This window comes from Schistocerca piceifrons, chromosome 10 (assembly GCF_021461385.2).
Source record: "Schistocerca piceifrons isolate TAMUIC-IGC-003096 chromosome 10, iqSchPice1.1, whole genome shotgun sequence".
Classification (NCBI taxonomy): domain Eukaryota; kingdom Metazoa; phylum Arthropoda; class Insecta; order Orthoptera; family Acrididae; genus Schistocerca; species Schistocerca piceifrons.
In genome coordinates this window covers 33,213,975-33,241,530 of record NC_060147.1, presented here as the reverse complement: position 1 = coordinate 33,241,530, position 27,556 = coordinate 33,213,975, and the positions used below count along the sequence as shown (strand labels likewise).

At 44.4% G+C, this 27,556-nt stretch overlaps 1 protein-coding gene across 3 annotated transcripts in view; it reads right to left on the bottom strand.

The window, feature by feature from the left end:
* Window positions 1–5,481, bottom strand: part of LOC124719042 (1,5-anhydro-D-fructose reductase-like) — a 62,986-nt gene extending 57,505 nt beyond the window's left edge. Inside the window, exons 1-2 of one of the 3 annotated variants that reach the window (XM_047244712.1) lie at window positions 5,345–5,481; window positions 237–411 (exon numbers count right to left, since the gene is read on the bottom strand). In XM_047244712.1, coding sequence (XP_047100668.1) covers window positions 237–411; window positions 5,345–5,421 — 252 coding nt within the window. In that variant the 5' untranslated portion in view covers window positions 5,422–5,481. Of the gene's footprint in view, window positions 1–236; window positions 412–4,896; window positions 4,932–5,101; window positions 5,133–5,344 lie in introns of those variants that run through there. The other 2 variants (XM_047244713.1, XM_047244714.1) reach the window with 2 other exon arrangements.
* Between the last annotated feature and the right edge of the window lie 22,075 nt (window positions 5,482–27,556).

Genomic DNA, 27,556 nt, shown 5'->3' with positions numbered 1-27,556 from the left:
AATTGTTTCCAAAAATTTCTATCATACATTCAAGACTGAAAATAAATCTTGAAATTTTTTATGGAGAATAAATAAATAAACAAAACACACAAATTTTGGCTTTACTCCAGTTTAAACAAACATTTCCACACATTTTACACCTCAAATCCAAAGGTAATACATTAAAAAAAGCTTATATTTTTCTGCAATTTGTCTCTTACAGCAATAAGTTTCAGGATAAACTTCAGTCACCTCACCTGCCAGGTTCCTAGGCCAACAATAGGCATTTTATGCCCATTGAAGAATGTCACATCATCCAACTTTGGTGCCATCTTTCTTGTGACAAATGTGCTACTCCAAGCAACGCTGGAACATCCACCCCACCAGCAACTGGACTGCTGGAACTTGTGAGCAGCTGCTGAATTTAGCCCACTGCAAGATAACAGTATATTACATAACCCACTCATCTACTAATTCACATGATTCAGATGCTTGACAGTCTTATCATGTTTACTGTAGGAGTAACTTGAGTTACTGCACAGATTTAACACTAGAGTCATTGACCATCAAGTGGATACATTTTAGGAATCATCTCTACCTCCAGTTTGAATGAAATTTTGCACAAATGTTCACTAAAACATGAAATCAACCTATGAAAAATGTGATTCTGAATTAAAAAAAGAAAAACTTTTGGTTTTACAAGTGATAGGCAGGTTGCATAATTTCATGCAAGCTGTACAATATTTTCACCCAACTTTAGGACAGATTAAAACAAACTAATGGACACCTATGGTGGATACCTAGATCAAATGCACAACTTTTTGTTACCAACACACAGTTGAACTTGCAAGACTACACTTTTTGCCATTTTCATGCTGCAAGTTTGGGAAAAAAACAGGCATGAAAAGTTTTCAAACTTTGGTGACTGCAATAATTTGATGAACGTATGTTTAGTGTCCTTTACTAGCGCTGCAGAGAAGTTAGCATTTACCACTGCTAACAACGTGCAGTAATCATTTGTGTATATTCTAGAAGAAAAATCTTAAGGACATTAAAATCCAGGGAGAAATTTTATGATTTGTCTTGCACATTTTAATTCTGCCAGAGTAGGCAAAGGACTTGTAAGAGCAGTCGGACAGAATAGATAGTGCCTTGTTGGTTATAAGATGAACATCAAAAAATGTAAACGAACAGTAATGAAACATAGTCAATTTAAATTGGGTGACGTGAGGGAATTACAATTACAAAATGTGACACTAAAATAGTAGATACAGAACTCAGACTGAAATAGCAAGGAAAGTATTGGGTCAACGGAAGCGTCTGATTCCACCCATCAGCTTTGACTCGTGACGTAAGGCTGCTGTGGTGCGTGACGTCATGATGGCACGGAGTTTAGTTTGTGGGTGTGGTGTGTTTGTAAGTGTTGTTTTGATATGATCAGTGGTGCTCTCTGGTGGTGTGATGTTTTTGGTTTAGTTTGCGTGTGTGGCGTGTTTATAGGTGGCATATTTTTGTGGTCGGTGGTTCTCTCAGGTGGCGTGTTTATGGGTAGCATGTTATGTGGCGTATGTGGTTCATTTGCGCGGTAGCATTGCACATGTGTGGTATCGGTGGTGACTGTGCTTTCAACGGAATATTGTTCAGTGAGTTAACGATTTTGGTTTTGTTATGTCAACATTATTGTAGTTTTCTTCCTGTTCATCACGTGTGAATTTTGGTAAATTGCTTTGTTTATGCCTTTGATAGGTGTGGATATGACTGACAAGGTCAATAGTTTTCGGGTGTCAGCAAAGATGCGTTGTGTCTAACAAAATTTCTTCAGCTATTCGGCCTGTTGGCTGAAGTCGTGAAGTGTTCAGTGTGTTGTGAAGAAATGAGGCTTACTAAAGTTCCGGCGTCTCGGACCAGGGAGAGCTATATGTGGAGATGTCTTAAGGATAACAGGTCAAGGGAAGTGTTAGATTCCAGTTTTGATTTTATAGGTATTTTTTTGTGGTAGGGTTAAGTGTGGTGGTGGTCAAAGTTTTGAGATTCATAGTGTGGTATCAGTGGTTGCTGTTTACCTATATAGGTCAAGGGAAGTGTTCGATTCAAATTTTGATTTTCTTGGTTTATTATTATTATTATTATTATTTTTTTTTTTTTTTGCTAATATTTGTAATTTTTTTTCTTTCTTTTTCTTTAAATATTTGTATCCTATTTTTTCCTGATTTGGTTAATTTTTAAATTTCTTATTTTTTGTTTCTAAAAGTTTTATTCTTGCTTGTTTATTCACTTTTTCTTTGTATTATATGTAAGTTTTGTTACACTAAATGTTCTTTTTGCAGTAATTTGATTTAATTATCAAGTGATTTTGGATTTAGCAATTGATTTAATATCGGCATAATTCGAGCCAGCAGCTGCGGTTATACGATTGATACAAGTGAATATTATTGGTGAAATTTCTGAGATTTCTAGTGTGGTATCGGTTGTTTCTGTTGACCTATATAGGTCAAAGGAAGTGATCGATTTCAGTGGATTTTGTGTGTAATGGAATTTGGGAAGGTTGTGATGTCTTGTTATTTTAGTGTTTTTTGTCATTTAGTGTAGTGGTGTGTGTTTATATTTAGTTTGTCCTGACCCAAAAAACCCCAATTTCCCCCGCTTGTCCTGTTAGTTTCATTATATTTTTGGAGGAATATCTGTTTCGTGGTTTTTTCGATCTATTTTCGTGTTTGTTGTCATGTTTACATGATGATGTCATAGGAGCGGTATGGGAGTTGTTGTGAATGGTCGTTTCCGTCATATTGGCGGCGTCACTGGTCAAAGCAGAGGGGTGGAATTGGACGCTTCCGTTATTCCAAAGTATTTATGAAAACTAGACATCTGTTAGCATCAAATCTACATTTCAGTGTTACCAAGTATTTGTCAGGAGTTGTATAGAAGTGAAATGTAATTAACAAAAAGCACAGACAAGAACAGAACAGTAATTTTGAAGTGTACTTTGTAGCAGTGGTTATGCAGAGGTGAAGTTTCTTCCTCAGCATAGATTACAATGGAGCTACATCAAATCAGTCTTTGGACTGAAGGCCACCACCACCACCAGCACCAAATAGTCGTTTTGACATGGGACAACACAGCAGCAGATGTACTCTTGATATCCTAAGTACTCACTATGTAACCAAACATATCCACAAAAACCTGAACACCACATACATAGGGTTAATTTTTTACCTTGCTTCCATAATTAGGCAGTTGGATGGCTATTTGAATGTACACACCTCTAATCTTGGGTAGCATATGAAAATCTCTGTGACAGCTCAGTGTATACTTCAGCCCTCACCCCTTTGCCACAGAACAGGAATACTGTTTATTTACAAAAGTTATTTCTCTGGTGGGAAACAATAATTGAGGAAAAGAAGAAACTTTATGTTCCATCAAAAGTGAAGCTATTACAGATGAGGTACCAGTTTTGAATGTGCAAGGACATGGTAAGAAAGTGGATTGACAGAAGTCTTCGATAGTGTTTCATCAACCAAACTGCCACCTTTTAATCTAACCTAGACATCAGGCTACACTACTAATCAGCATAACATCACATATAACATTTTGTATTCAGTGTCATTGGTTTTGCCAACTCCCAACCAAACTGTCAGCTTCCAGCCTAATCAAGGCCTTGGGCTATGCTACAGACCAGTCTGTCAAAATCTACACTGCAAAATGTAATATCAATGACACAAGAGAGTTAGTGTCAGTGTTCTGTCCTTATTCTCTTTGGGTACATATGATGTTACATGTCAGATTATCGTGACATTGCAGTACAAAGCCAACATCAGGTACCAGTAGGTTCAGTTGGTCCAAGAAACTCCCCATGTCCCAGCTTCCACATTAAATTTTGAGAATGATGGAATAAATTAAAGTTGTACTGTTGTACTGGAAAACCCTTTTTTATAACTGTGGAGCTAATACCTTAATGAGTACACAGCCTACAACCCACATGTCCATCACTTTTGCTCTGGTTACACGCATTAATTTTCTGTCTTCCTTCATTTTATTTATCATTGTCTATACGTCTGGGTAATTTTTACAGGTGACGAAAATGACAGTTGTTGTCTAAATAACACAGTAAAAACACTTCAACAATCATCTTAATGTAAACTACTTCAATATAGAGCTTGGCAGAGTTCTTTGGGTACACATTCAGATTTAAACTGGCTCCTGTCTCCAGGATTGTAATATTTATAAAATGCATTAAAATATATTACACAATCTGGCTATGGCTGCAGAACTTAAATCTGAAAATTATTTGCCGTTATGAAGGATTATATTCTGTCACAAACATGTCTACTGACTATAGGGGAAAAGACATTAGGCCCTGATTATCAATGCACTTCAGAAATTCTAGGTGATCCATAAATGGAAGCTTTGGATACCACTCATGTAGTGTCCAGTATGTACGGACTTTTTGAAAACGACCATTATTCATACTATATTACTACTCAAAAAAAATTTCTCTCTCAGTATTAATATTACCTTTACTACACACGGAAAATTTATTTTCTGGCTATGAAAACTAGCCGCCGCACTCACTGCCCAACTAAATCAGGTAAGTACTACAGTTTAAACAGATGTACAAAAAAAGTGACAAACTGCGTGGAGTTAAATTAAAAATTGTAGACCCAATTATTTCGAAGGGATATTTGTAGAACTGCTGAATTCTTGGTAAAGATAATAAATAGGTGATGATGATTTTCTCTGATTTCATTTGAAACTGCGTATCAGCATTTACATAACACCAGAACGTATTCTCCAGAAGAAGAAGAAGAAGAAGAAGAAGAACAAGGGAGTGGAAAAAAAACTTTTACGTGACTCCTCGCCAGGGTGTGGAAGATGCACAGTTGACAAAGAATTCATTCCGGCTGTCTGAAATTTGCTTACATTTACGTGGGCCACATACGACTCATCTGGCCTACTCTCGACGTAGTACAAACTAGACTAAACATCACACTGCAAAATTCGTTTAGATTTGAAAAAAAAAAAAAAAAAAAAAAAAAAAAAAAAAAAAAAAAAAAAAAAAAAAAAAAGCAATTTGAGAAAACTAGTAGCTGCAGGTAACCCAAAACGCACTCTGAAGGAAACGCACCAAATATTTTCACTTCTACAAAAGCACAGCACAGCACAGCTCTTTTCAGAAGTGCCGATTACCACTACACCATCAAACACTTTCAAATTATTATCTCAGTCACTCTTTTGTTTATTCGCGGTGTTCGGCTGCAATTAGCTGCCAACGTAACGAATGTGATTCAAGACGGGGCAACGAAATTTTGCTGCTCTCTTACAATTACGGAAGTGAGTTTACAGTGGGAACTGTTAAAGATTATCACACCTTCGCAGTCCGCAATTAGACCAGCCAGTAATATGAACGAGCTTAGCAACTGAGTTCTTCCAATGCAAGGTCACCATCTCTATAGGTTACTTCCACTGTAAAGACAATCGCCAACTGTTCAGCATATGTACCATACGTCAACTGTGCAGTAGTCGACCGCAATTGCGAAATATGTTGTAACATTGCCTACATTGAAGATTCATGGAATACACCTTAGATAATTAACAAGCATTGAAGTATCCATACGAAAAAACAAAATGACTGTGTCACATTCGAAATTTACTATTTAAAACGATGACTTGTCAAATAAAAATTATTCAACGTAGGGGGCTGTGCAGATTGATGATAATGCATTGCAGTGTTCGGCGGATTTAAACAGTATACGGAATTTTGATCAGATCTTCAGACTGCTGTGAAGGCCATTTCATCTTACACACTCAAAGCTCGATTTCAAAGTTCCGAGGCGCATCGGAAAATCTTCCGAATTTGGCAGTTCACATGCGTTAATCCTACTCCGCATGTCACCTAAAATGCATAGCAGATGGTACTTACTTTGTAAACACTTATTAAAGTTTCTCGTTTGCATATTAACGGTTGCAAGTTGGCAATATGATTGTTTGTACGCCTCTTGAGTGAGTTGACCATTGTATCTTCCCATTCTTATGGACTCAGTAGGGCTACATAGAGAGAGACGAACAGATTGTAATTAGCGCATAATCCCGGCTCCTTAAGTTTTACGAGATATTAGTCATCAATCGTCCAACCTCTGTAGTTTTCCAAATGTTCAAACCTCAAAATTCAACATGGTCTTTGCTCTGTACGGCATGTCGTAGGGTTTAAATGTTGTTCACCAGTCGAGGGTTTATTACCTTATCATCAAGACAGCTTACAACTCTCCGGCCAAACAAATGTGTCTGAGCCTCAATCATTTTGGGCGCATGCATGCGACACAACCGTTTTTCTGCTCAGTCGTACTGGGAAGTCAAGTGTTCTACGTAAAACACATTCTGTCGACCGCTGTGACCGAGTAGTTCTAGGTGCTTCAGTCCGGCATCGCGCTGCTGCTAAGGTCGCAGGTTCGAATCCTTCCTCGGGCATGGATCTGTGCGATGTCCTTAGGTTAGTTAGGTTTAAGTAGTTCTAAGGCTATGGGATGACCTCAGATGTTAAGACCCGTAGCGCTTGGAGCCATTTGAATTTAAAACATATTTCGAATTGTGGACTGGCAAATCGTTTAACAGTTTTAGCTATTTACGCATATCTGGATCAAAATGCTATGTCTATTTGCCAAAGAAATTTCGTTCTAAGTTCGATGACAAGGCTATACCTGGGCATTTCATTGGCTACGTGAATGACAAAGCTGGTTGCAAAAGTGTGAATTCCATGGAAACATCGTGTGATGAAATCACGAAATGTTGATTTTCAACCAGAAAAGCTATGTACAATTGGAAATTTGATTGAATTGGAATTTAATTCCGTATCTGAAGAAACAGGAGAAAAACGTGAAATCGTTGTTGATCAGATTGAAACTACTGACAAAGAATATTCGAATCAGTTACCAAATCGACGTCCAGTTCGTGAAATACGTCCCCCAGTAAAATTTAGTAACTATGAATTAGGATATAACCCTTACCACTGCCAAGAATCAAATGTATTAGTTAACCTGAGAAAAGCAATGCACGAAGAGCTTGCACCAACAAACTTCAACGAAGCTATGGGAAGTAGTAATTGCAATCAATGGTTTAATGCGATGAAAGAAGAAATGAAGGCATTTGAAGAAAATGATACCTGGGACTTTGTAGAACTGCATAAAGGAAAACGTGTTATCGATAATCGATGAGTATTTTGTATTAAATATATATCAAGATGGATCGATTGATCGATACCGTGCTCGTTTGGTTGCGCGCGATATGTTTTAACGTGCCGGACTTCAGGACTTGATTATGATGAAACTTTTAGTCCAGTTGCTCGTTATGACGCTATTCGTGCTGTAATAGCGGTTGCAGCAGAAGAAAATCTGAATCTTGGTCAGTTCGACGTTAGAACTGCACTTTTATATAGTGACTTGGATACAGAAATAAACATGGCTCACCCAGAAGGTTTCGATGACGGGTCAGGTCGTGTTTGTCGCCTCAAGAAATCATTGCATGGAGTTATGCAATCACCTCGTTGCTGGAATAATACGTTTCATTCATTCATGACAAAAAATGACTTTATTAGTTCGACAGCAGATACTTGCATTTACATTCGACAATGCAAAACAGAAAAATTGCTGATTGCTATTTATGTCGACAATGAACATATCGCAGGAACAACTGAAAGCGCAGTGAATTCATTTTTTAGATATGTTGAAGTCTGGATTCAAAATAACAGTGGGAGTATTAGACTCATTTTTAGGTATGCAAGTAGAGGAAGGAAAGTCTGTCTTGTTTATTTCACAGCGAGCATACACAAAGAAGATTCTACATCGTTTCAACATGGCTAATTCAAAACCATTAAAACACCCTGCGATAATGAAAAATTAGACAGTGACAATAACATTCCTTATTGTTCGGTTGTGGGGTCATTGCTGTGTCAGGCATGATCTACTCGTCCAGATCTCGCTTGTGATGTTTCAAAACTTGCTCGATCTGTGGCTAAACCCACTTCTGATTGGAACGCTGTAAAACGCATTTTGAGATATGTTCGTGGTACTTCAGACTTAGGTCTCTTCTATACTTCATCTGACGGTAAACTTTGTGCCTATGCTGATGCTGACTTTGCTGACAACACTATAACAAGATCAACAAATGGTTTTGTTTCAATGATTGGCGACACGCCTGTATCGTGGACATCTCCACTGCAGAAATCAGTTGCACTATCCACCAGTGAAACGAAGTTTCGTTGCTGCTCGTTAAGGAACCAAGGAGTTAGTATGGTTCAACAGATTGCTGTTGAAGATCGGAGGTAAGCGAAACATGTTCACATTGTTCATTGACAATGAAAGTGCCATTAAATTAGTGAAAAACGCAGAGTTTCATAAACGCTGTAAGCACATCGAAGGACGGTATTATTTTGTGCGGGAACTCTATCAAATTGGGTATATCAACGTAGAATATGTATGTTCTGAAAATCAACTTTGTTACATGTTTACAAAGCCTTTCAAATTAAACAAATTGAAAGCAAATAGGACTTCGTAACTTATGTGTTTTGACTTCTTATTTTTTATTTAAAAGTTGTTCAGAGCACCACAGTTTGATTTGGGGGAATTTTTTTTTTTTTTTTTCTTTATTGTGATTTTAACACCTTATACAAAGGCGGGCTGGCAGCAGCACAATACGCCGCTCTTCAGCCTTGAGTGTTACAACAAGTAGTACATAAAGGTGGCACAGAGTAGACAGTAAAAACGGTGGGCAAAAAATGTAGACACTAAAAATCGATAAAACAAGTAGCCGTTCACGCTAGACGAGAAACATCACTAACACTGGGCGACACGATGCACAGAACATGGATGATGGCGACGGCACGTGAACGGTGGGGGCGTGACGGCGAACAACACTACACACAAACGAAGGCACACACACGAAACACTGACGGCGATGATCCCCGGCGCGCGAATGTTCACTGAGCGTGTACGAGTCCGGGGACCTGCCAAGAGAGGAGGTGGAGGAGGAGGAATGGGAAGGGGAATGGGAGAGGGGGGAGCAGAGATGCCATGGGCAAAGGAGAGAGGGGGAGGGAGGAAGGGGGAGGGAAGCCCGGTGGAGAGGGGAGGAGGGAGGGGGGAAAGGAAAGAGGAGGGAAGGGAAGGGAGGGAGGGAGGGTGCCTAAAGGAGAGGACATAGGAGGTGGAGGGGAGGATCAAAGTTGATAAGAGGGGTAGATGGAGGGGACGAGGACATCATCAGGGAGGGGGAGCTGGCGGAAGCCACCTTGGGAGAGGGTAAGGAGGGTGGAGAGATGGAGACCGGGGGGGACGTGGGAATACAGGCGCGGCAGCGGGCGGGGGTGGGAGAGGATCGGGGAAACGAGCGGGTGAGGAGGATCAAGTTTACGTGAGGTGTACAGGAGACGTATCCTTTCAAGGAAAAGGAGGAGGTGGGGAAAGGGGATGAGATCATACAGGATCCGCGTGGGGGAGGGGAGACGGATGCGATAGGCAAGGCGGAGAGCATGGCGTTCAAGGATTTGGAGGGATTTATAGAAGGTAGGGGGGGCGGAGATCCACGCTGGATGGGCGTAACAAAGGATAGGGCGGATGAGGGATTTATAGGTGTGGAGGATTGTGGAGTGGTCCAGGCCCCACGTGCGGCCGGAAAGGAGCTTGAGGAGACGGAGTCGGGAACGTGCCTTGGCTTGGATCGTCTGGAGATGGGGAGTCCAGGAGAGGCGACGGTCGAGGGTGACGCCAAGGTACTTAAGGGTGGGAGTGAGGGCGATAGGACGGCCATAGACGGTGAGATAGAAATCAAGGAGGCGGAAGGAAGGGGTGGTTTTGCCTACAATGATCGCCTGGGTTTTGGAGGGATTGACCTTGAGCAACCACTGGTTGCACCAAGTGGTGAACCGGTCAAGATGGGATCGGAGAAGGCGTTGGGAGCGTTGCAGGGTGGGGGCAAGGGCGAGGAAGGCGGTGTCATCGGCAAACTGGAGGAGGTGGACGGGGGGCGACGGCGGCGGCATGTCCGCCGTGTACAAAAGGTACAGAAGGGGGGAGAGGACGGAGCCTTGGGGCACACCGGCGGAGGGGAAAAAGGTGTAGGAATCGGTGTTATGGATGGTGACATAGGAAGGACGGCGGGAGAGAAAGGAACCGATCAGACGGACGTAGTTAATGGGAAGGGCAAAGGTTTGGAGCTTGAAGAGGAGACCGGAATGCCAGACGCGGTCATAAGCGCGTTCAAGGTCAAGGGAGAGGAAGATGGTGGAGCGACGGGAATTAAGCTGTTCGGAAAGGAGATGAGTGAGGTGAAGAAGATCGTCGGAAGAGAAGGATGGCCGAAAGCCACACTGGGTGACGGGAAGGAGGCGGTGCTGGCGGAGATGCTGGTGGATGCGGCGGGTGAGGATAGATTCCAGGACCTTGCTGAAGACCGAGGTAAGGCTGATGGGACGGTAGGAGGAGACGGCGGACGGCGGTTTGCCAGGTTTAAGGAACATGAGGATACGGGAGGTTTTCCACAGGTCGGGGTAGTAACCGGTGGACAGGACTACATTGTAGAGCCTGGCCAGGGTGGAGAGGAAAGAGACAGGAGCTTCACGAAGGTGACGGTAGGTGGCACGATCGTGACCAGGAGCGGTGTTGCGTTTGGTGCGGAGTGTATCAATGAGATCCTGTGTAGTGATAGGGGTATTGAGTTCCGTGTGTGTAATGTTGTCCAAGTACTGGAAACCAGGAGCGAGGGGAGGGGCAGAGGTGTCAGTTCGATCGCGGATATCCAGGAAGAGGGAGTAATCGAACTGGGGATCGTCGAGGATGGAGAAGACATCAGAGAGGTAGGAGGCAAAGTGATTGGCCTTACTAAGGGTGTCAGGGAAGGGGTGATCATCATGGAGAAGAGGATAGTAGGGGGAGGGTTTAGTTCCGGTAAGGCGACGGAAGGCTGACCAGAACTTGGACGAGTTGATTGGTAGGGTTGCATTTAAACGGGTGCATGTCTGTCGCCAGTCCCGGCGTTTCTTAGCCGCGATCAAATTACGAACGTGTCGCTGGAGTTGCCGGTGGCGTCGTAGTGTGTCCGGGTCACGCGTGCGGAGGAAGGCACGGTAGAGACGACGGGATTCACGGAGGAGGAGAACGGCCTGTGGGGGTAAGGTAGGACGGTGGGGGTGGATGGCGACAGTAGGAACGTGGGCCTCCACAGCCTCAGACAAGGTCTGCTGGAGAAAGGAGGCGGCGTGGGTGACATCGTCAGGGTGGTGGTAGGTGAGAGGGTGGCTATCGACCTGGGTGGAAAGGGTATCCCGGTAGGCATTCCAGTCGGCTCGGGAATAGTCGTGGACACACTTACGGGAGGAGCAGTACGAGGGTCGGGGCGAGGGCGACGACCGTCCGAAATGGTGAGGAGGACAGGGAGATGGTCGCTACCAATAGGCTCCAGGACATCCACAGTTATGCGGCCAAGGAGATTGGGGGAGGAGAGGACAACATCAGGAGTGGAGTTGGATTCGGGACGGGTGTGCTGGGGGATGGGAATGAGGTCGCCTTGAAGGGAGGAGAGGAACCGATGCCACCGCCGTAACTGGGCGGCAGAACGACTATGGATGTTGAGGTCGGCGGCAATCACGTAGGAGGAGAAGGTACGGTCAATGTGGGAGAGGAAGTCGAAGGGAAGAGGAGCGTTGGGGCGAACATAGATGGTGGCGCAGGTAATGGTAAGGCCGGGGAAGAAGACACTAAGGATCAGGTGTTCGGTGGGGTCGGGAAGGAGAGGTTGGAGCTGAACGGGGAATTTGGGGGAAGTGTTAAAGTAAATAAATCATAACTGTGTGTTTCCTCTGCTGGTGGCGCTTGGTTTTATGTTGTTAGAATTTCTTTGCTCATAAGAGTTTCTTTTATTTTCTATGCTTTTACTCTATGAAGTTTTTTGTTGTTGCTGTGAGTCATCTTTTAGATATTAAAGGAAGAAGATCACTATTCCTAAAAGTGTTGTGTTCTTGCTATAAAATTATATCCTAAGTTCACCGACAACACCGACAGGTGGCGGCGCTGTAAGTAGTCTTGAACTAGCCGCTAATAGATGTGTGTTCCAAAGAGACACGTGTCCTTGAGTTGCTTTTGGCGAAAAACCAGAGCATCGCAGATATTTATAGGCGCTTGCAAGATATTTACAGAGACATGGCTGTGAACAAAACCTCAATGAGTCGCTGGGCGAGGCATCTGTCATCTGTAGCAGATTTAGGGTGGAGGGGGGGGGGCGGCGGGGGGTCGAAGAAACTTAAGTTCTCACCCCCCCCCCCCCCCCCCCAATGATGTGGGTCCACTTCTAACAAATCTCAAATTAAACTTCATATTATCCTACTTTCTTAGTTTTGTACTACCTACAGTACAATTTTCATCAGTTATCCTTACTTAGTACATCTTAAGTAGGTAGAATATGTTACCAAATTTTAAATTTCTTCAAGAAGCTGTTTACGTGACAAGTTTCTAATCCACAGGCCACTCATTCGAGATGCAGCCACACACACGCCCATCTTTTGTGACTCCAATCAAGCGCCACCGCACGCCCATTACTTGGTCGCGTGTGGTATTTCAGGTATGAGTGTGTGGTTTGCGAGTAAGTGCGCAGCTCTGCCTTTGATACGGGGGTAATCCCAAAAGTAAGGTCTCCTGTTTTTTTATAAGTACAGAACTCTGTTTGTGTGGCAGGTGGTCGCACTGCTGTGTGTAAACATGCGCACGCCGCGCCGTGTCTTGGCAGCCGTTGAGAATGGAGCTCCAGTTGGATGTTACCGCCAAGTGCGAATTTGCGCGCAGTTATTCGGTTTTTGAACGCAAAGGGCACTGCGCCGATTGAAATCCATCGCCAATTGACGGAAGCGTATGGTGACTCGTGCATAGATGTCAAAAATGTTCGTAAATGGTGTAGAGAGTTTGCAGCTGGTCGGACCGAAATTCACGACGAACAAGGGAGCGGGAGACCGTCAATTTCTGAGGAGACATCTACATCTACATCCATACTCCGCAAGCCACCTGACGGTGTGTGGCGGAGGGTACCTTGAGTACCTCTATGGATTCTCCCTTCTATTCCAGTCTTGTATTGTTCGTGGAAAGAAGGATTGTCGGTATGCTTCTGTGTGGACTCTAATCTCTCTGATTTTATCCTCATGGTCTCTTCGCGAGATATACGTAGGAATGAGCAATATACTGCTTGACTCTTCGTTAAAAGTATGTTCTCGAAACTTTAACAAAAGCCCGTACCGAGCTACTGAGCGTCTCTCCTGCAGAGTCTTCCACTGGAGTTTATCTATCATCTCCGTAACGCTTTCGCGATTACTAAATGATCCTGCAACGAAGCGCACTGCTCTCCGTTGGATCTTCTCTATCTCTTCTATCAACCCTATCTGGTACGGATCCCACACTGCTGAGCAGTATTCAAGCAGTGGGCGAACAAGCGTAGTGTAACCTACTTCCTTTGTTTTCCGATTGCATTTCCTTAGGATTCTTCCAATGAATCTCAGTCTGGCATCTGCTTTACCAACGATCAACTTTATATGATCATTCCATTTTAAATCACTCCTAATGCGTACTCTCAGATAGTTTATGGAATTAACTGCTTCCAGTTGCTGACCTGCTATATTGTAGCTAAATGATAAGGGATCTATCTTTCTATGTATTCGCAGCACATTGCACTTGTCTACATTGAGATTCAATTGCCATGCCCTGCACCATGCGTCAATTCGCTGCAGATCCTCCTGCATTTCAGTACAATTTTCCGTTGTTACAACCTCTCGATACACCACAGCATCATCTGCAAAAAGCCTCAGTGGACTTCCGATGTCATCCACAAGGTCATTTATGTATATTGTGAATAGCAACGGTCCTACGACACTCCCCTGCGGCACACCTGAAATCACTCTTACTTCGGAAGACTTCTCTCCATTGAGAATGACATGCTGCGTTTTGTTGTCTAGGAACTCTTCAATCCAATCACCCAATTGGTCTGATAGCCCATATGCTCTTACTTTGTTCATTAAACGACTGTGGGGAACTGTATCGAACGCCTTGCGGAAGTCAAGAAACATGGCATCTACCTGGGAACCCGTGTCTATGGCCCTCTGAGTCTCGTGGACGAATAGCGCGAGCTGGGTTTCACACGACCGTCTTTTTCGAAACCCATGCTGATTCCTACAGAGTAGATTTCTAGTCTCCAGAAAAGTCATTATACTCGAACATAATACGTGTTCCAAAATTCTACAACTGATCGACGTTAGAGATATAGGTCTATAGTTCTGCACACCTGTTGGACGTCCCTTCTTGAAAACGGGGATGACCTGTGCCCTTTTCCAATCCTTTGGAACGCTACGCTCTCCTAGAGACCTACGGTACACCGCTGCAAGAAGGGGTGCAAGTTCCTTCGCGTACTCTGTATAAAATCGAACTGGTATCCCATCAGGTCCAGCGGCCTTTCGTCTTTTGAGCGATTTTAATTGTTTCTCTATCCCTCTGTCGTCTATTTCGATATCTACCATTTTGTGATCTGTGCGACAATCTAGAGAAGGAACTACAGTGCAGTCTTCCTCTGTGAAACAGCTTTGGAAAAAGACATTTAGTATTTCGGCCTTTAGTCTGTCATCCTCTGTTTCCGTACCATTTTGGTCACAGAGTGTCTGGACATTTTGTTTTGATCCACCTACCGCTTTGACATAAGACCAAAATTTCTTAGGATTTTCTGCCAAGTCAGTACATAGAACTTTACTTTCGAATTCATTGAACGCCTCTCGCATAGCCCTCCTCACACTACATTTAGCTTCGCGTAACTTTTGTTTGTCTGCAAGGCGTTGGCTATGTTTATGTTTGCTGAGAAGTTCCCTTTGCTTCCGCAGCAGTTTTATAACTCGGTTGAAGGTTGAGCAAAGCACGTGTGAAGATCGGCGGATCACCCTGGATGATCTCTGCACGTTGGTTCCTGAGGTTTCCCGATGCACCGCTCACAGAATTTTAACGGCAACATTGAACGACCGGAAGGAGTGCGCAAGATGGGTGCCACGCATGCTGACTGAGGACCACATGCGGCAACGAGTTGATGCTTCCCGCGCATTTCTTCACCGCCTCGCAGCTGAACAGGACAACTTTCTGGACTCAATTGTCACTGGTGACGAAACCTGGGCATACCACTTTACACCTGAGACCAGGCAACAATCACGCCAGTGGCGACATCCTTCTTCGCCAAAGTCGCGGAAATTCAAACAAACACAGTCTGCCGGTAAAGTCATGACAACCGTTTTTTGGGATCGGAAAGGGGTATTGTTGGTCGACTTTGTGCCCACTGGGCAGACATGGTGATTATGTTGAAAAATAGGTAAATGTTCAAGCTGACAGGTACTGTGAGACTCTGAAAAAACTCAAACGGGCAATTCAGAACCGGAGAAGAGGAATGTTGAGCAAGGGCATACACGTTCTGCATGACAACGCTCGCCCACACATCGCTCGGCAAACCGTTGCTCTCCTGCAAGAGTTCCAGTGGAACATAATCACGCATCCACCCTCTAGTCCTGACTTGGCGCCCAGTGACTATCACCTGTTCCCTAGGTTAAAAGAACATTTAGCCGGAAAGCGATTCAGCTCTGATGACGAGGTGAAAGAAGAGGTTCGTAACTTTCTGAACAGCGTGGCAGCGAGCTGCTATGACATGGGCATACAAAAACTGCCACAGCGTCTACAAAAATGCATCGACAGAAATGGTGATTACGTCGAAAAATAGCTAAATGTTCAAGCTGTAAACTGATGTAAACCATTGTAGAAATACAGTTCTATGTACTTATAAAAAAATACGAGACCTTACTTTTACCCTTGTATATAATCGAACGCAGTAGAATGAGCTATCAACCTTTTTTTAATTGTTATCACGGCATTCTTTTGTTTTTGTCAAATTTTGAAAAAGTAACATCGAAGCATAAACAACGAGGTCTTCGTTCATTTTTATTTACTGAAAAGAAAGAGAAAAGACTCAAAATCGAGCGAGAACGAACCAGTATTAGCGGGAAACAATAGCAGCCACTTTTCATTGTCGACTCAAGTTCATCCGGTACATCCTTCTGATTATTTTGTATGCACCTAAACGAAACTCATGTAAAGACGATTAGCTGAGTTCGTGACTCTTTTTATTCGGCTGCGTTCATTGGTCTTTCGGCCAGTGTGGAGTGGGTGGCTGTGGACTGGACTCTGGGTCGATCCTCCTTGCCTGCCCTGAAGGGTCAGCGTGAAGTAATATTTAACGTAAATAATGTAATATAAAGCTACTGGCCATTAAAATTGCTACACCAAGAAGAAATGCAGATGATAAACAGGTATTCATTGGAGAAATATATTATACTAGAACTGACATGTGATTACATTTTCACGCAATTTGGGTGCATAGATCCTGAGAAATCAGTACCCAGAACAACCACCTCTGGCCGTAACAACGGCCTTGATACGTCTGGGCATTGAGTCAGAGCTTGGATGGCTTGTACAGGTACAGCTGCCCATGCAGCTTCAACACGATACCACAGTTCATCAAGAGTAGTGACTGGCGTATTGTGACGAGCCAGTTGCTCTGCCACCATAGACCAGACGTTTTCAATCGGTGAGAGATCTGGAGAATGTGCTGGCCAGGGCAGCAGTCGAACATTTTCTGTATTCAGAAAGGCCCGTACGGGACCTGCAACATGCGGTCGTGCATTAACCTGCTGAAATGTAGGGTTTCGCAGGGATCGAATGAAGGGTAGAGCCACATATGAAATGTAACGTCCACTGTTCAAAGTGCCGTCAATGCGAACAAGAGGTGACCGAGACGTGTAACCAATGGCACCCCATACCATCACGCCGGGTGATACGCCAGTATGGCGATGACGAATACACGCTTTCAATGTGCGTTCACGGCGATGTTGCCAAACACGGATGCGACCATCCTGATGCTGTAAACAGAACCTGGATTCATCCGAAAAAATGACGTTTTGCCATCGTGCACCCAGGTTCGTCGTCGAGTACACCATCGCAGGCGCTCCTGTCTGTGATGCAGCGTCAAGGGTAACCGCAGCCACGGCCTCCGAGCTGATAGTCCATGCTGCTGCAAACGTCGTCGAACTGTTCGTGCAGATGGTTGTTGTCTTGCAAACGACCCCATCTGTCGACTCAGAGGATCGAGACGTGGCTGCACGATCCGTTACAACCATGCGGATAAGTTGCCTGTCATTTCGACTGTTAGTGATACGAGGCCGTTGGGATCCAGCACGGCGTTCCGTATTACGCTCCTGAACCCACAGATTCCATATTCTGCTAACAGTCATTGAATCTCGACCAACGCGAGTAGCAATGTCGTGATACGATAAACCGCAATCGCGATAGCCTACAATCGACCTATATCAACGTCGGAAACGTGATGGTACGCATTTCTTCTGCTTACACGAGGCATCACAACAACGTTTCACCAGACAACGCCGGTCAACTGCTGTTTGTGTATGACAAATCGGTTGGAAACTTCCCTCATGTCAGCACGTTGTAGGTGTCGCCACCGGCGCCAACCTTGTGTGAATGCTCTGAAAAGCTAATCATTTGCACATCACAGCATCCTCTTCCTGTCGGTTAAATTTCGCGTCTGCAGCACGTCATCTTCGTGTTGTAGCAATTTTAATGGCCAGCAGTGTATAAGATCAGTCATCGGGTTTGTTCGGTTTTTTATTCTCTTTAAACTAGCTTTCTTCGCACGTGCCACGCTGCTGTGAATTTCGTAGTTTTATACCGCGTTATTTACCTAAAATCGGTTAATAATCTCTTAGGGGCAATGATCTCACCAATAAGCACGATCTTATTATGGGACCAAGTTTTAAATCGGAAGAAAAAGCCAGTTGTTTCAGACATTTTGACCAAGTAGCTTAACAGATAAGTAACTTTTATAGGGAATAGATAATTTTTTTTCGTGATTTCGAAGTTGCTCCCATACTAAAAATGCTGTTCTTATTGATTGATGGGTATTATTGTCACGTCGTAAAGTCAAGCGCTGGCACGCCAGTCCGGAACGATAGAGAAGGGATGACTGTGAGAAGACGTCAGTCAATCGCAAGCTGATCGATCCCTCTCCAGGATGACAATGCGACAGCCTTGATCCCTATGTGAAGAGGACATAAGCGCCGCGACTGACTATGGACAACACACGAGACATTCGGAGTCGCGCTCAAAATGCCGTTCGAGGAGCATCGTGTTACTGCGAAAGGCTTGGGGGATCGCTGCCCGGGGGAGCCAGCTCAGGCGACTGGGTCAGCCCCATCGGCGGCCCATCCTGCCACCCTCTTATGATGGATAGGCAGATGACTCAGGTTTACGCATCGGACTACCCACATGACTTTTGCGAGCTCTCTGTCCCGGAGCTATTTCTCATTGTTGACAGACTGGCGCCTGCCATGCCCATGCCCATGATGAAAGGCGCCATCACTCCTATAAGATGTACCAGTTGCCACATGAGTTTCCCCTGTTGCCACGCGACCTGCCGTGCGCGGCTATGCAAGAGGCGATTGTACCATCGAGAGCCCCACCGGACGCAACAACTCAAGACGTTGCTGTTCCGCCAGAGGCAGCCCCGAAGGTTGTTGCGCCTCCAGAACTGGCAAATCAAGTAGCCAGTGCCCTGCTGGTTGCCCCATAGGTCAATCCCAGCTAAGAAGCCGCTACCACACCAGTTTGTGCCACACAAGGACAGACTGACCAAGAATACACTGACTGTACAGGACAAAATTCATCTCAAGGTGCACTGGATATTCCAGAGGCAAATCTGGAATCACCTCTATCGCGAAGACGCCTGGTTACCACTGACACTGATAATTCAACCACTTCCTTACATGACAGGAGACAAAACAACAAGAAGGCTGCCACATCAGATGACCCTACAGCGCCCACAGCAGCAACTGAAGGAGGTTTCACTGCCCCTAACCAGAGGTGCGCTGTCAAGCCCAAATGGCTTGACCCCTGTCCCTAACTACGACAAATCGATTTGCATAGGCGCCTGATGAGGGCATGGAAGATGAGCCCACTCCTCAGGTGCGAAAGCTGTCCTGACTATGGCCAGTAGTCATGAAGCGGTCAGAGGACTTCGTGAACTTCGGCGGATGACGTGAAGTTATTCAACATTACTGGGAATGACCTTTACAAGGCCGTTCCCACCTCCATTGATGAACACAAGAAGCTCATGGACTTCATTAGGGCACAGAGGCTGCATTGCTACATGCATAATGCAGAGTGCATTAAATTCCTGAACATGGTCATCAGCCACCTCCCCCTTAGGATGGACTCCAATCTCCTGAAACAAGAGCTCACAGACCTGGGCTTTGCCACCTGCACTATTGAGCAGATGACGTCCCCCAGGATACACAAGAAAATGACGTTGTTCCTTGTTGTCCTGGTTGACAACAAGGACAACTGCAAGATCTTCCAGTTAGAGTCAACCACGGACATATGTTTCGGTAGAACCCCTCTGGGCCAAAGGCAAGAGGCCGCAGTGTTACTCTTGCCAGGGCCTGGACCACGTGGCCTACAACTGTATCATGCCTGCGTGCTGCGTTGAGTGTGCAGGCCTGCACCAAAGTAAACAATGTTCCAAAAAACGTGAAGATCCTCTACCAATGCTGAAGATTAGATGGGTAAACCACATAACTAATGAGGAGGTATTGAATAGAATTGGAGAGAAAAGAAATTTGTAGCACAACTTGACTAGAAGAAGAAATCGGTTGGTAGGGCATATTCTGAGGCATCAAAGAATCATCAATTTAGTATTGCAGGGCAGCACGGAGGGTAAAAATCGTAGAGGGAGACCAAGAGATGAATACACTAAGCAGATTCAGAAGGATGTAGGTTGCAGTAGGCACTGGGAGATGAAGAACCTTGCACAAGATAGAGTAGCATGGAGAGCTGCATCAAACCAGTCTCTGGACTGAAGACCACAACAACAACAACCTCTCCCAATGCTGAAACTGTAGTGAGCCATATGTGGCCAGCTACAGGGGCTGCACTGCTTTTAAAATACGCAAACGTGGCAAGGGGGCATGGAAAGTGCAGCCTGGGGTTAGTTTTGCGACCGTTCCTAAGGGGCAGACTGTGGAACAGCAACCTCCACCCTGCGGCGAGCGCCGCAGACCTTCCCACCCATCCCTACTGGCCGAAAGTTCAGAGCCTGTTTCTAGCGCTGCCAGGTCACCCCCTCCTCCCCCAGCCAGTGCTGGGACGGACGGGCCGCTCCTACTACCCAGAATTTTGCTCATGATCAGAGCCAGCCTGGCCCTGGCTCCCAGGCACCTGCACCCCCCCCCTCCCCCTCCCCGCCCTCTCGGCCACGGGGGGTGTTGCCGAAGATCCGCTGCAGATCTTAAACAGAATTATGGTTCAACTCCCACCATTTGCCTCCGCAGTTGCGACGGTCCTTCAGGCCGCCGTGTAGTCCCCCAGCCGTGGCAAATAATTACAGCATTCATGGCCTGACCGTCTGCATTTTCAACGCTAATAGTCTCCTACTTCAGCAGGGGGAATTTCGCGAATTTCTTCACGACGAGGCAGTAGATATCTGCCTTGTCTGTGAGACATTCCTAAGGGCGGTATTACACTTTCAAATTTCTTTGTCCAATATCTTTGTCGAATATCTTTGTCAAATATCTTTGTCAAAGAAATTTGATGGTGTAATAGGGAACTTTGCCAAATGTCGTCAAATATTTGATCAAATCTAGGGCCTGGCTGTAGAACTGATCAAAGAAGTCACTTGTCTTCTGTTCACTGCAATGTGACATGTTACCACGTGGAGTGCTAGCATCGCTGCAGCATTCTGTCATCTCTAGTGTTTTACAAACACTGCCGGTAAATACAATTGGTGTGTACGGACAACTACAAAATTAATAGAGATGTATGAAGCTGATGAGACGCTTTACAACGTGAGGCATCCTGAATAGAAAAACAGATTAAGAAGATTGGAGACCTGACTTGTCCTAACCTAACCTCACCTAACCTAACGTAACATAACCTCTCTCCTGTAGCAAGGAATCAGAGTGTTACAGTGATCCTGTCTTCTGCAGATATAGCAGTTCTTAAGTGAGTATTGTGCTTTGTGAGATGAGGATACACTTCACTGAGCACATACAGAAATGTATGCTCATCCATTCTTAAGTAATTGATGTACGAATTGACGTCCTCCACTATAAGCTCACGTAACAAGTTTTGTTTGATGCTTTTATCGTGTCGTCGTAAAACCCACGGCTCCACCCAGGTACGTATCGTTTTTTTTGCCCTGCTTCTCTTCCTCGTGTGCACACAGTGCAATTGTGGTACATGGAACTGCTGCAGTTAATAACAAGTTGTTGTTGTCAGCCATCTTGAACTTTGACGAAAAATATGATGACAGTGTAATACCCCTTTTTAGCGCCACGTCAAAGATCTTTGTCAAATATATTTGACGAATATTTGATCACATCTTTGATCAAATCTTTGACAAAGAAATTTGATAGTGTAATACTGGCCTAAAGCCAGGTGTTCATGTTAAGGCAACAAACTACTGCTGCTATCACACGGACCAGCTGTCTGCTGGTGGTGGTACAACGATATAGTAGTCATTGCGGCACTTCCCTGTGCAACTGCCCCACCTAGACAACCTTGAGGCCACTGGTGTGATAGTTTACAATGCAATCGGCAAAATCACCTTTGTGTTGGCCTACCGGCCTCCCCAGGGTATACTGCAAGAAGCTGACTTTGACGCCCTGCTGGCCATCGCACAGGACTTCATTGCAAAGTCCATTCCATGGAACTCTCGCCTCACCAATGTCAGCGGACGCCGACTAGAACGTGTTGCTCTGTAACACGGAGCCATTATTTTTGGGTCCTTTGACCCCACTGTCTACCCAGTTCATGGACAACCTGATGTGCTCTACATCGCCATTCTGAAGGAGGTCAATCAGCTTATGTCTGCCACAATGAGGACAGCTTTTGTCATCTGATGACGTACCAGTGATTTTTGACATAGACGTCATTGGTGCGGTGGTAGAGGCTGGCTGTCTGACCTACTGAAAGGACGATGTCGAGCGCTTCCAAACCGAGATTTTGATGTACCTCCCTGATGCACCTGATCCTGTGGAGGTGGGAGCCAAAGTGGCCATTGCCTTTCTAAATCAGGCAGTTCTACGTGCCACAGACGTCACCACTCCTGGATGTCCTCATCACCTGTGGGTTAGGACTTGATGCCTCCAAATATCAATTCTATAGATTGTGGCCAAAACCGCCTTTTTCGTGAGTGGCATCTTAGGAGGCAGCCAGTGATGAAACGTCGCATAAACCACATTTGAAATACCATCTCCGTGGTGGGCTTAGCACACTGCAGCAAGGCATGAGCAGCCCTTGTTAAGTTGTGTGCGGCATCCTGCGCTACAGGCAGCACATGCCCTCACTGCAGTCTGACCAAAATTACCTCTGTGAGCCGGACGCCAAGGCCAGTGCCCTGGCGGACACCTTTGAGGCTTACTTCAGGCCTGTAGTTGACGTTGTTGACAATGCCCACGTCAGGCTCGTGGCAGAACGTCTTACAACCTTCCTTGCTGCAAGACAGGAAGATGACGTCATTGACTCCATTACCACAGAAGAGATCGCTTTGCTACTTCGGATGCTTAATGCCTGGAGAGCTTGTGGCAACGAAGGCATCCCGAATTTACTACTCCGAAATCTGCCTCCCGAGTTTCATCCGTATGTGGCCAATATTTTTAACCAGATACTTGCTTTGGGTGTCAATCCTTCCGTATGGAAACATGCGGAAGTGGTGGCCATCTCAAAGCTACAGGTCCATAAGCCTTCTCCCATCCCTCTCGAAAGTACTCGAGAGGTTATACACAAAGCGGCTCCTTCAACACATAAATCAGGAACATCTTCTCCCAGATGAGCAGTTGGGGTTTCGTGGCGGACACATCACATCCCACCAGCTGCTCCGTCTAGTGGAGCCTGCGATGAGGGCGTTGGAGACGAGGGAATACCTCGGGGTGGTATTCCTCGACGTCTACCGTGCCTTTGACTCTGTATGGCACAACGGTCTTGTCTACAAGTTGTTTGTGCATGGGGTGCTGACGTTGCACGGGGTCCTCTCGAGGACATATCTCTTCAACAAGACTTTCCACGTCCAGGCAGACCAGGGAACGTGCACCATCAGGCCCACTCATGCCGGAGTACCGCAAGGGTCTGTACTTGGCCACCTGCTCTGCTAGCTCTTCACGGGTAATGCAATGCGAGTGGACAGAGTGGAGCTGGCCCTATATGCAAACGACACCGCCCTGTTCACTCCCAGTATGAATGTGCGCCACATGGGACGCCACCTCCAGCAAGTCTGTGAAGCACTTTGTGCTTGGGCCACCAACTGACGTCTCAAATTTAATCCTAGGAAGAGCCAGGCAGTTAGCTTCACAAGGCAGAAGGTACCTCCCAATCTGGAACCCCTTCACATCGTGGGGGCCCCATCCTGTAGTCCAAAACTGAGACATGTGTGTGACTGGATCAGTGGCTTACCTGGGTCTCACATATCCAATGGGTCAGGAACAGGGCCATAGGGAGACTTCACGCCCTATCATGATCATAAACTAAATGCTATTCCTTGTCGATTTAGCCACGTCCCTCTCTCCATTGTCAACCTCTTCAATTCTTCATACGATTTTATCCCCATATCTTCTTTGATGTTATTAAAATACGTTGCTCTTGGCCTGCCTCTTGGTTTTTTCCCTAAAACTTTTCCTTTAAATACATTCTTTAGGAACTGGTTGTGTCTCATTATGTGTCCTATCATTTTTTATTTTCTTCTTCGCCATATAATTCAGCAGCGTTCTGTTCTCATTCACTTCTCTTAAGATCTGTTCATTACTTTTTCTATCTACCCAGCTTGTTTTCGTCATTCTTCTCCATATCCTCATTCCCATTGCTTCCAGTCTCTTTTTCTCTGCCTTTTCTAGAGTCCACACTTCACATCTGTATGTTATGACACTCCAGACAAAAGCTTTGGCAAACTTTCTCCTACTTTCTAGGGTTATTTGATTTTCTGTTAATAAATTCCTTTTATTTTAGAAAGCTTGCTTTGCCAAGGCTATTCTTCTCTTTATATCTGTGGTACATTTATTGTCGTCAGTGATTGTGCTCCCCAAATAACAGAAGTTCTCAAAATGTTCTAGAACATCATCTTCTAGTTTAATATTAAATTTACCATTTTCTTTTGTCTTCCCTACTACCATAGTTTTTGTTTTCTTCTTGTTTATTTGTAGATTGAAGTCTCTTAGGATTTTGGCAAATTTTAGCAACATAAACTCCATTTCCTTGCTGATTCAGTAAGTACTACTATATCATCTGCAAAACGGATACAATGTATTCGTTCCCTGTTAATTTTAATTCCCTTGGTTATTCCTTTCATTGTTCAATGGTTTTTTCAATAAATAAGATGAACAAATATGGTGATAATGGGCATCCTTGCCTTACTCCCCTTCTTATTTTTGCTTTCTTCTTCACACCATTCACTTCTATTTCTGCTTCCTGCCCTTTATACAGGTTCCAGATTAATTTTATGTCCCTCCAATCAAGATTTATTTCCTTCATTGTTCGGAATAACAATTTCCAATTAACCATGTCAAGTGCTTTTTGTAAACCTATTTAAGGTCAAGTAGGTTTTCCTATTAACTCCAATTCGTCTTTATAATACCATCATCAGAGCTAGTATTGCCTCCCTAGTTCCTTTTCTGGATCTGAAACCGAATTGGTCTTCTCCTAGGTTTGCTTCTATTTTCTTTTTTATTCGATTTTTTATTACGTTTAACTTTATTTTGGAAGTGTGGCATAGTAAGGATATAGTTCTATAGTTCTCACAGTCCAGAGCATTTCCTTTTTTTCGACGTTTTTCTGTTTTGCTGTTAAGCAAATCTGTAGGTGGTTCTTTTCCATCTTCATAGCACTCTTGAATAAGTTTATATAAGTACTCTTTTGTTGATTCTCCACTTTCCTTCAGTACTTCTGCTGGGATGTTATCTGTGGAATGACTCTCAGTTTTGCACTTTACCTCAAAACTGAGAGTCATTCCACATTGTATTACGTCATGTTCGGAAAAGCAACTTACTCATAGTTAAGGAGTGTACGCGCGACGAAGCCACATGTGCACACGCCAGGCAAGGAAACTGTTAACAAAGGAGAAATGTAATTTGATGGAGAAATCTTTTCTTTGCTTTTATTTTCTTTATTTTAAACCGACGATTACATATTGCTGCGAAGTAAATTTCATTTCCAAATCACTTATCAGAGACGTTCTCATTCAGAGCTCACAGATACCGTTTATCTATGCTCCGCAGTTGTGATGTTACTTTTAATTACCGTTTACGCACGTTCTACTGGACGACAGCACGCAGCACTAACTAAATCAGTGTTTTGATTGATACTCTATCGACACACAATGTTTGGTACCGATCTGAGTGTCTGACATCCGGAGGTTTAGGTGTTAAAGTAGGGGTGACCAGGTCGAGAACTGAAGAGTGCTCAGCCTCCGAAAAGCGACTCTCAACTGTCTCAATACAAAATCGATGAAAGGAAGGAATACATACAGCATCAAACGAAACACGACATGACATTTTCCTCCAGCTCGAAAGAACATAACAGAAAAGACAGGAATGCTATATCAAACAAAAAACATGTGTGTGTGTATTAAAGGTTTATTTTACCTGTGGTATTCCTTAGCATCAGGGCTTCTACACTTGGATGATGAACTGAATGTTTGGCGGTTCTGACTGTCTGCATTGAGATGTCCAAAGGTTCTAAAATACGACACGCCTCTTGGAAAACTTCTTGATATTTAGTTTCTCTGTACCTTTCCAGTGTTCTTGTTGCTCGTCTACCATCTCACAGCAAAGGTTAAGACTAACGCAACAGGCAGAAGTTGCAGTGAAAGCGGAACAGTAATTTAGAATACAGTGGCGGTTACCGTCAAATGTAAGCCAGAGTCGAATCGCTGAATAGAAGCCAGAAGACTTTCATTTTCCGATGACGAAGAAGTTCGGTCCAATTCTTCAAGGAACTGCACGACAGAATCAAAGGGCTCTATGAACTGTAGAAGTGCATCAAGTCTTTCAAGCCAGCGTGTACCATCAAGACTTTGTAATTTCATTTGCCTCTCGATGCTTTTCAAGCATAGCTCGCTCCATATGCTCCAGTTTTTTTCCTCACGCGCAAAACTGGTAATCCAACTCCATCACATCACGAACACTAGGCAAGCTGCAGGCCTTAGGATAGCTGGGTTTAGTTTCTGTGCTACGCAATGCATATAAGTCGCCAGTGGTTGGAGGTACTTTATTCGGGATTCTACGCCACTAAACTTCTCAGACACGTTGACACGTCGTAACCTTGAAACCTCAAATTATCAACTTGTAGGCCGACTTGATTTAATTCTTGAACGATTTGATCGATTAATGGAGCACCACTCGTCAGTTGCAGACAGAAAGCATATGAACTCTTCGTGTACTGTGCTCTTTTGTACATCTCGATGAAATGAAATGTCGTGTAGCTAGGACCTCCCGTCGGGTACACCGGTCACCCGGTGCAAGTCTTTTGAGTTGACGCCACTTCGGCGACTTGCGTGTCGATGGCGATGAGATGATGATGATGATGATGAAGACAACACAACACCCAGTTCCAGAGCGGAGAAAATCTCCGACCCAGCCGGGAATCGAACCCGGGCTCCTTTGCAGCTATCGAGGTGGACTATATCCAGAAATCTGACACATACACTGAACTGTTCTGTTCCACTGGCATCGGTTGTTTCGTCGCCAAGAATAGCATAATATTTTGCTTCTTTGACCTGATTATCTTCTTCCATATAACAGAATGGCAACAATTAATCAGTTAATTCTGAGTTGTTCGGCGCTGTCTCTAAATGTATGAGAGATGTATCACGTGAGTCAATGTGAAATTTTAAAATTGCTCGAAATTTTCCTTGGCCGATTTCATCACTTAATGCACCATCATCTCGGTTACTTCTTAACTGTATATTTGCTCGACCACATAGGGTGAACGTCTTAACTATAGGCATCAGCGCTCTACTTGATTTAACCATTTTCAGTTTCTCAGTTTTAATTAAAATATTAACAGCCTTTTCCGAGTTTTCATATGAACTTTGGAAACGTGTAGCTACTTTTTAACACCACCATATTGTGATAATCGGTACGGGAATGGTTTCTGAAGGTTTGTAGTACTTTTTTATACACTCTAAGACAAAACACTACGCACCACGAAGGAGTTACGCAAATTGCTCACAAATTGTTATTCATGTAGATACCGATAGAAAATGCGAAACTATAAACTTTGGCGGCCGAAGGTTGAATGTATGACGCTGCAGCGCATAGACCATGACGTCATTTTACTGAAACCAATTTCTAAGTCACGTGACTAGGGGCACGAAGCCGGGTATGTCATTACGCATTTACAGCGCACATTTTATGACATTTTCTTACAGATCAAATGTATTGCTGTTGTGCTTTTTACTAGGTGCAGAAGTAAAGACC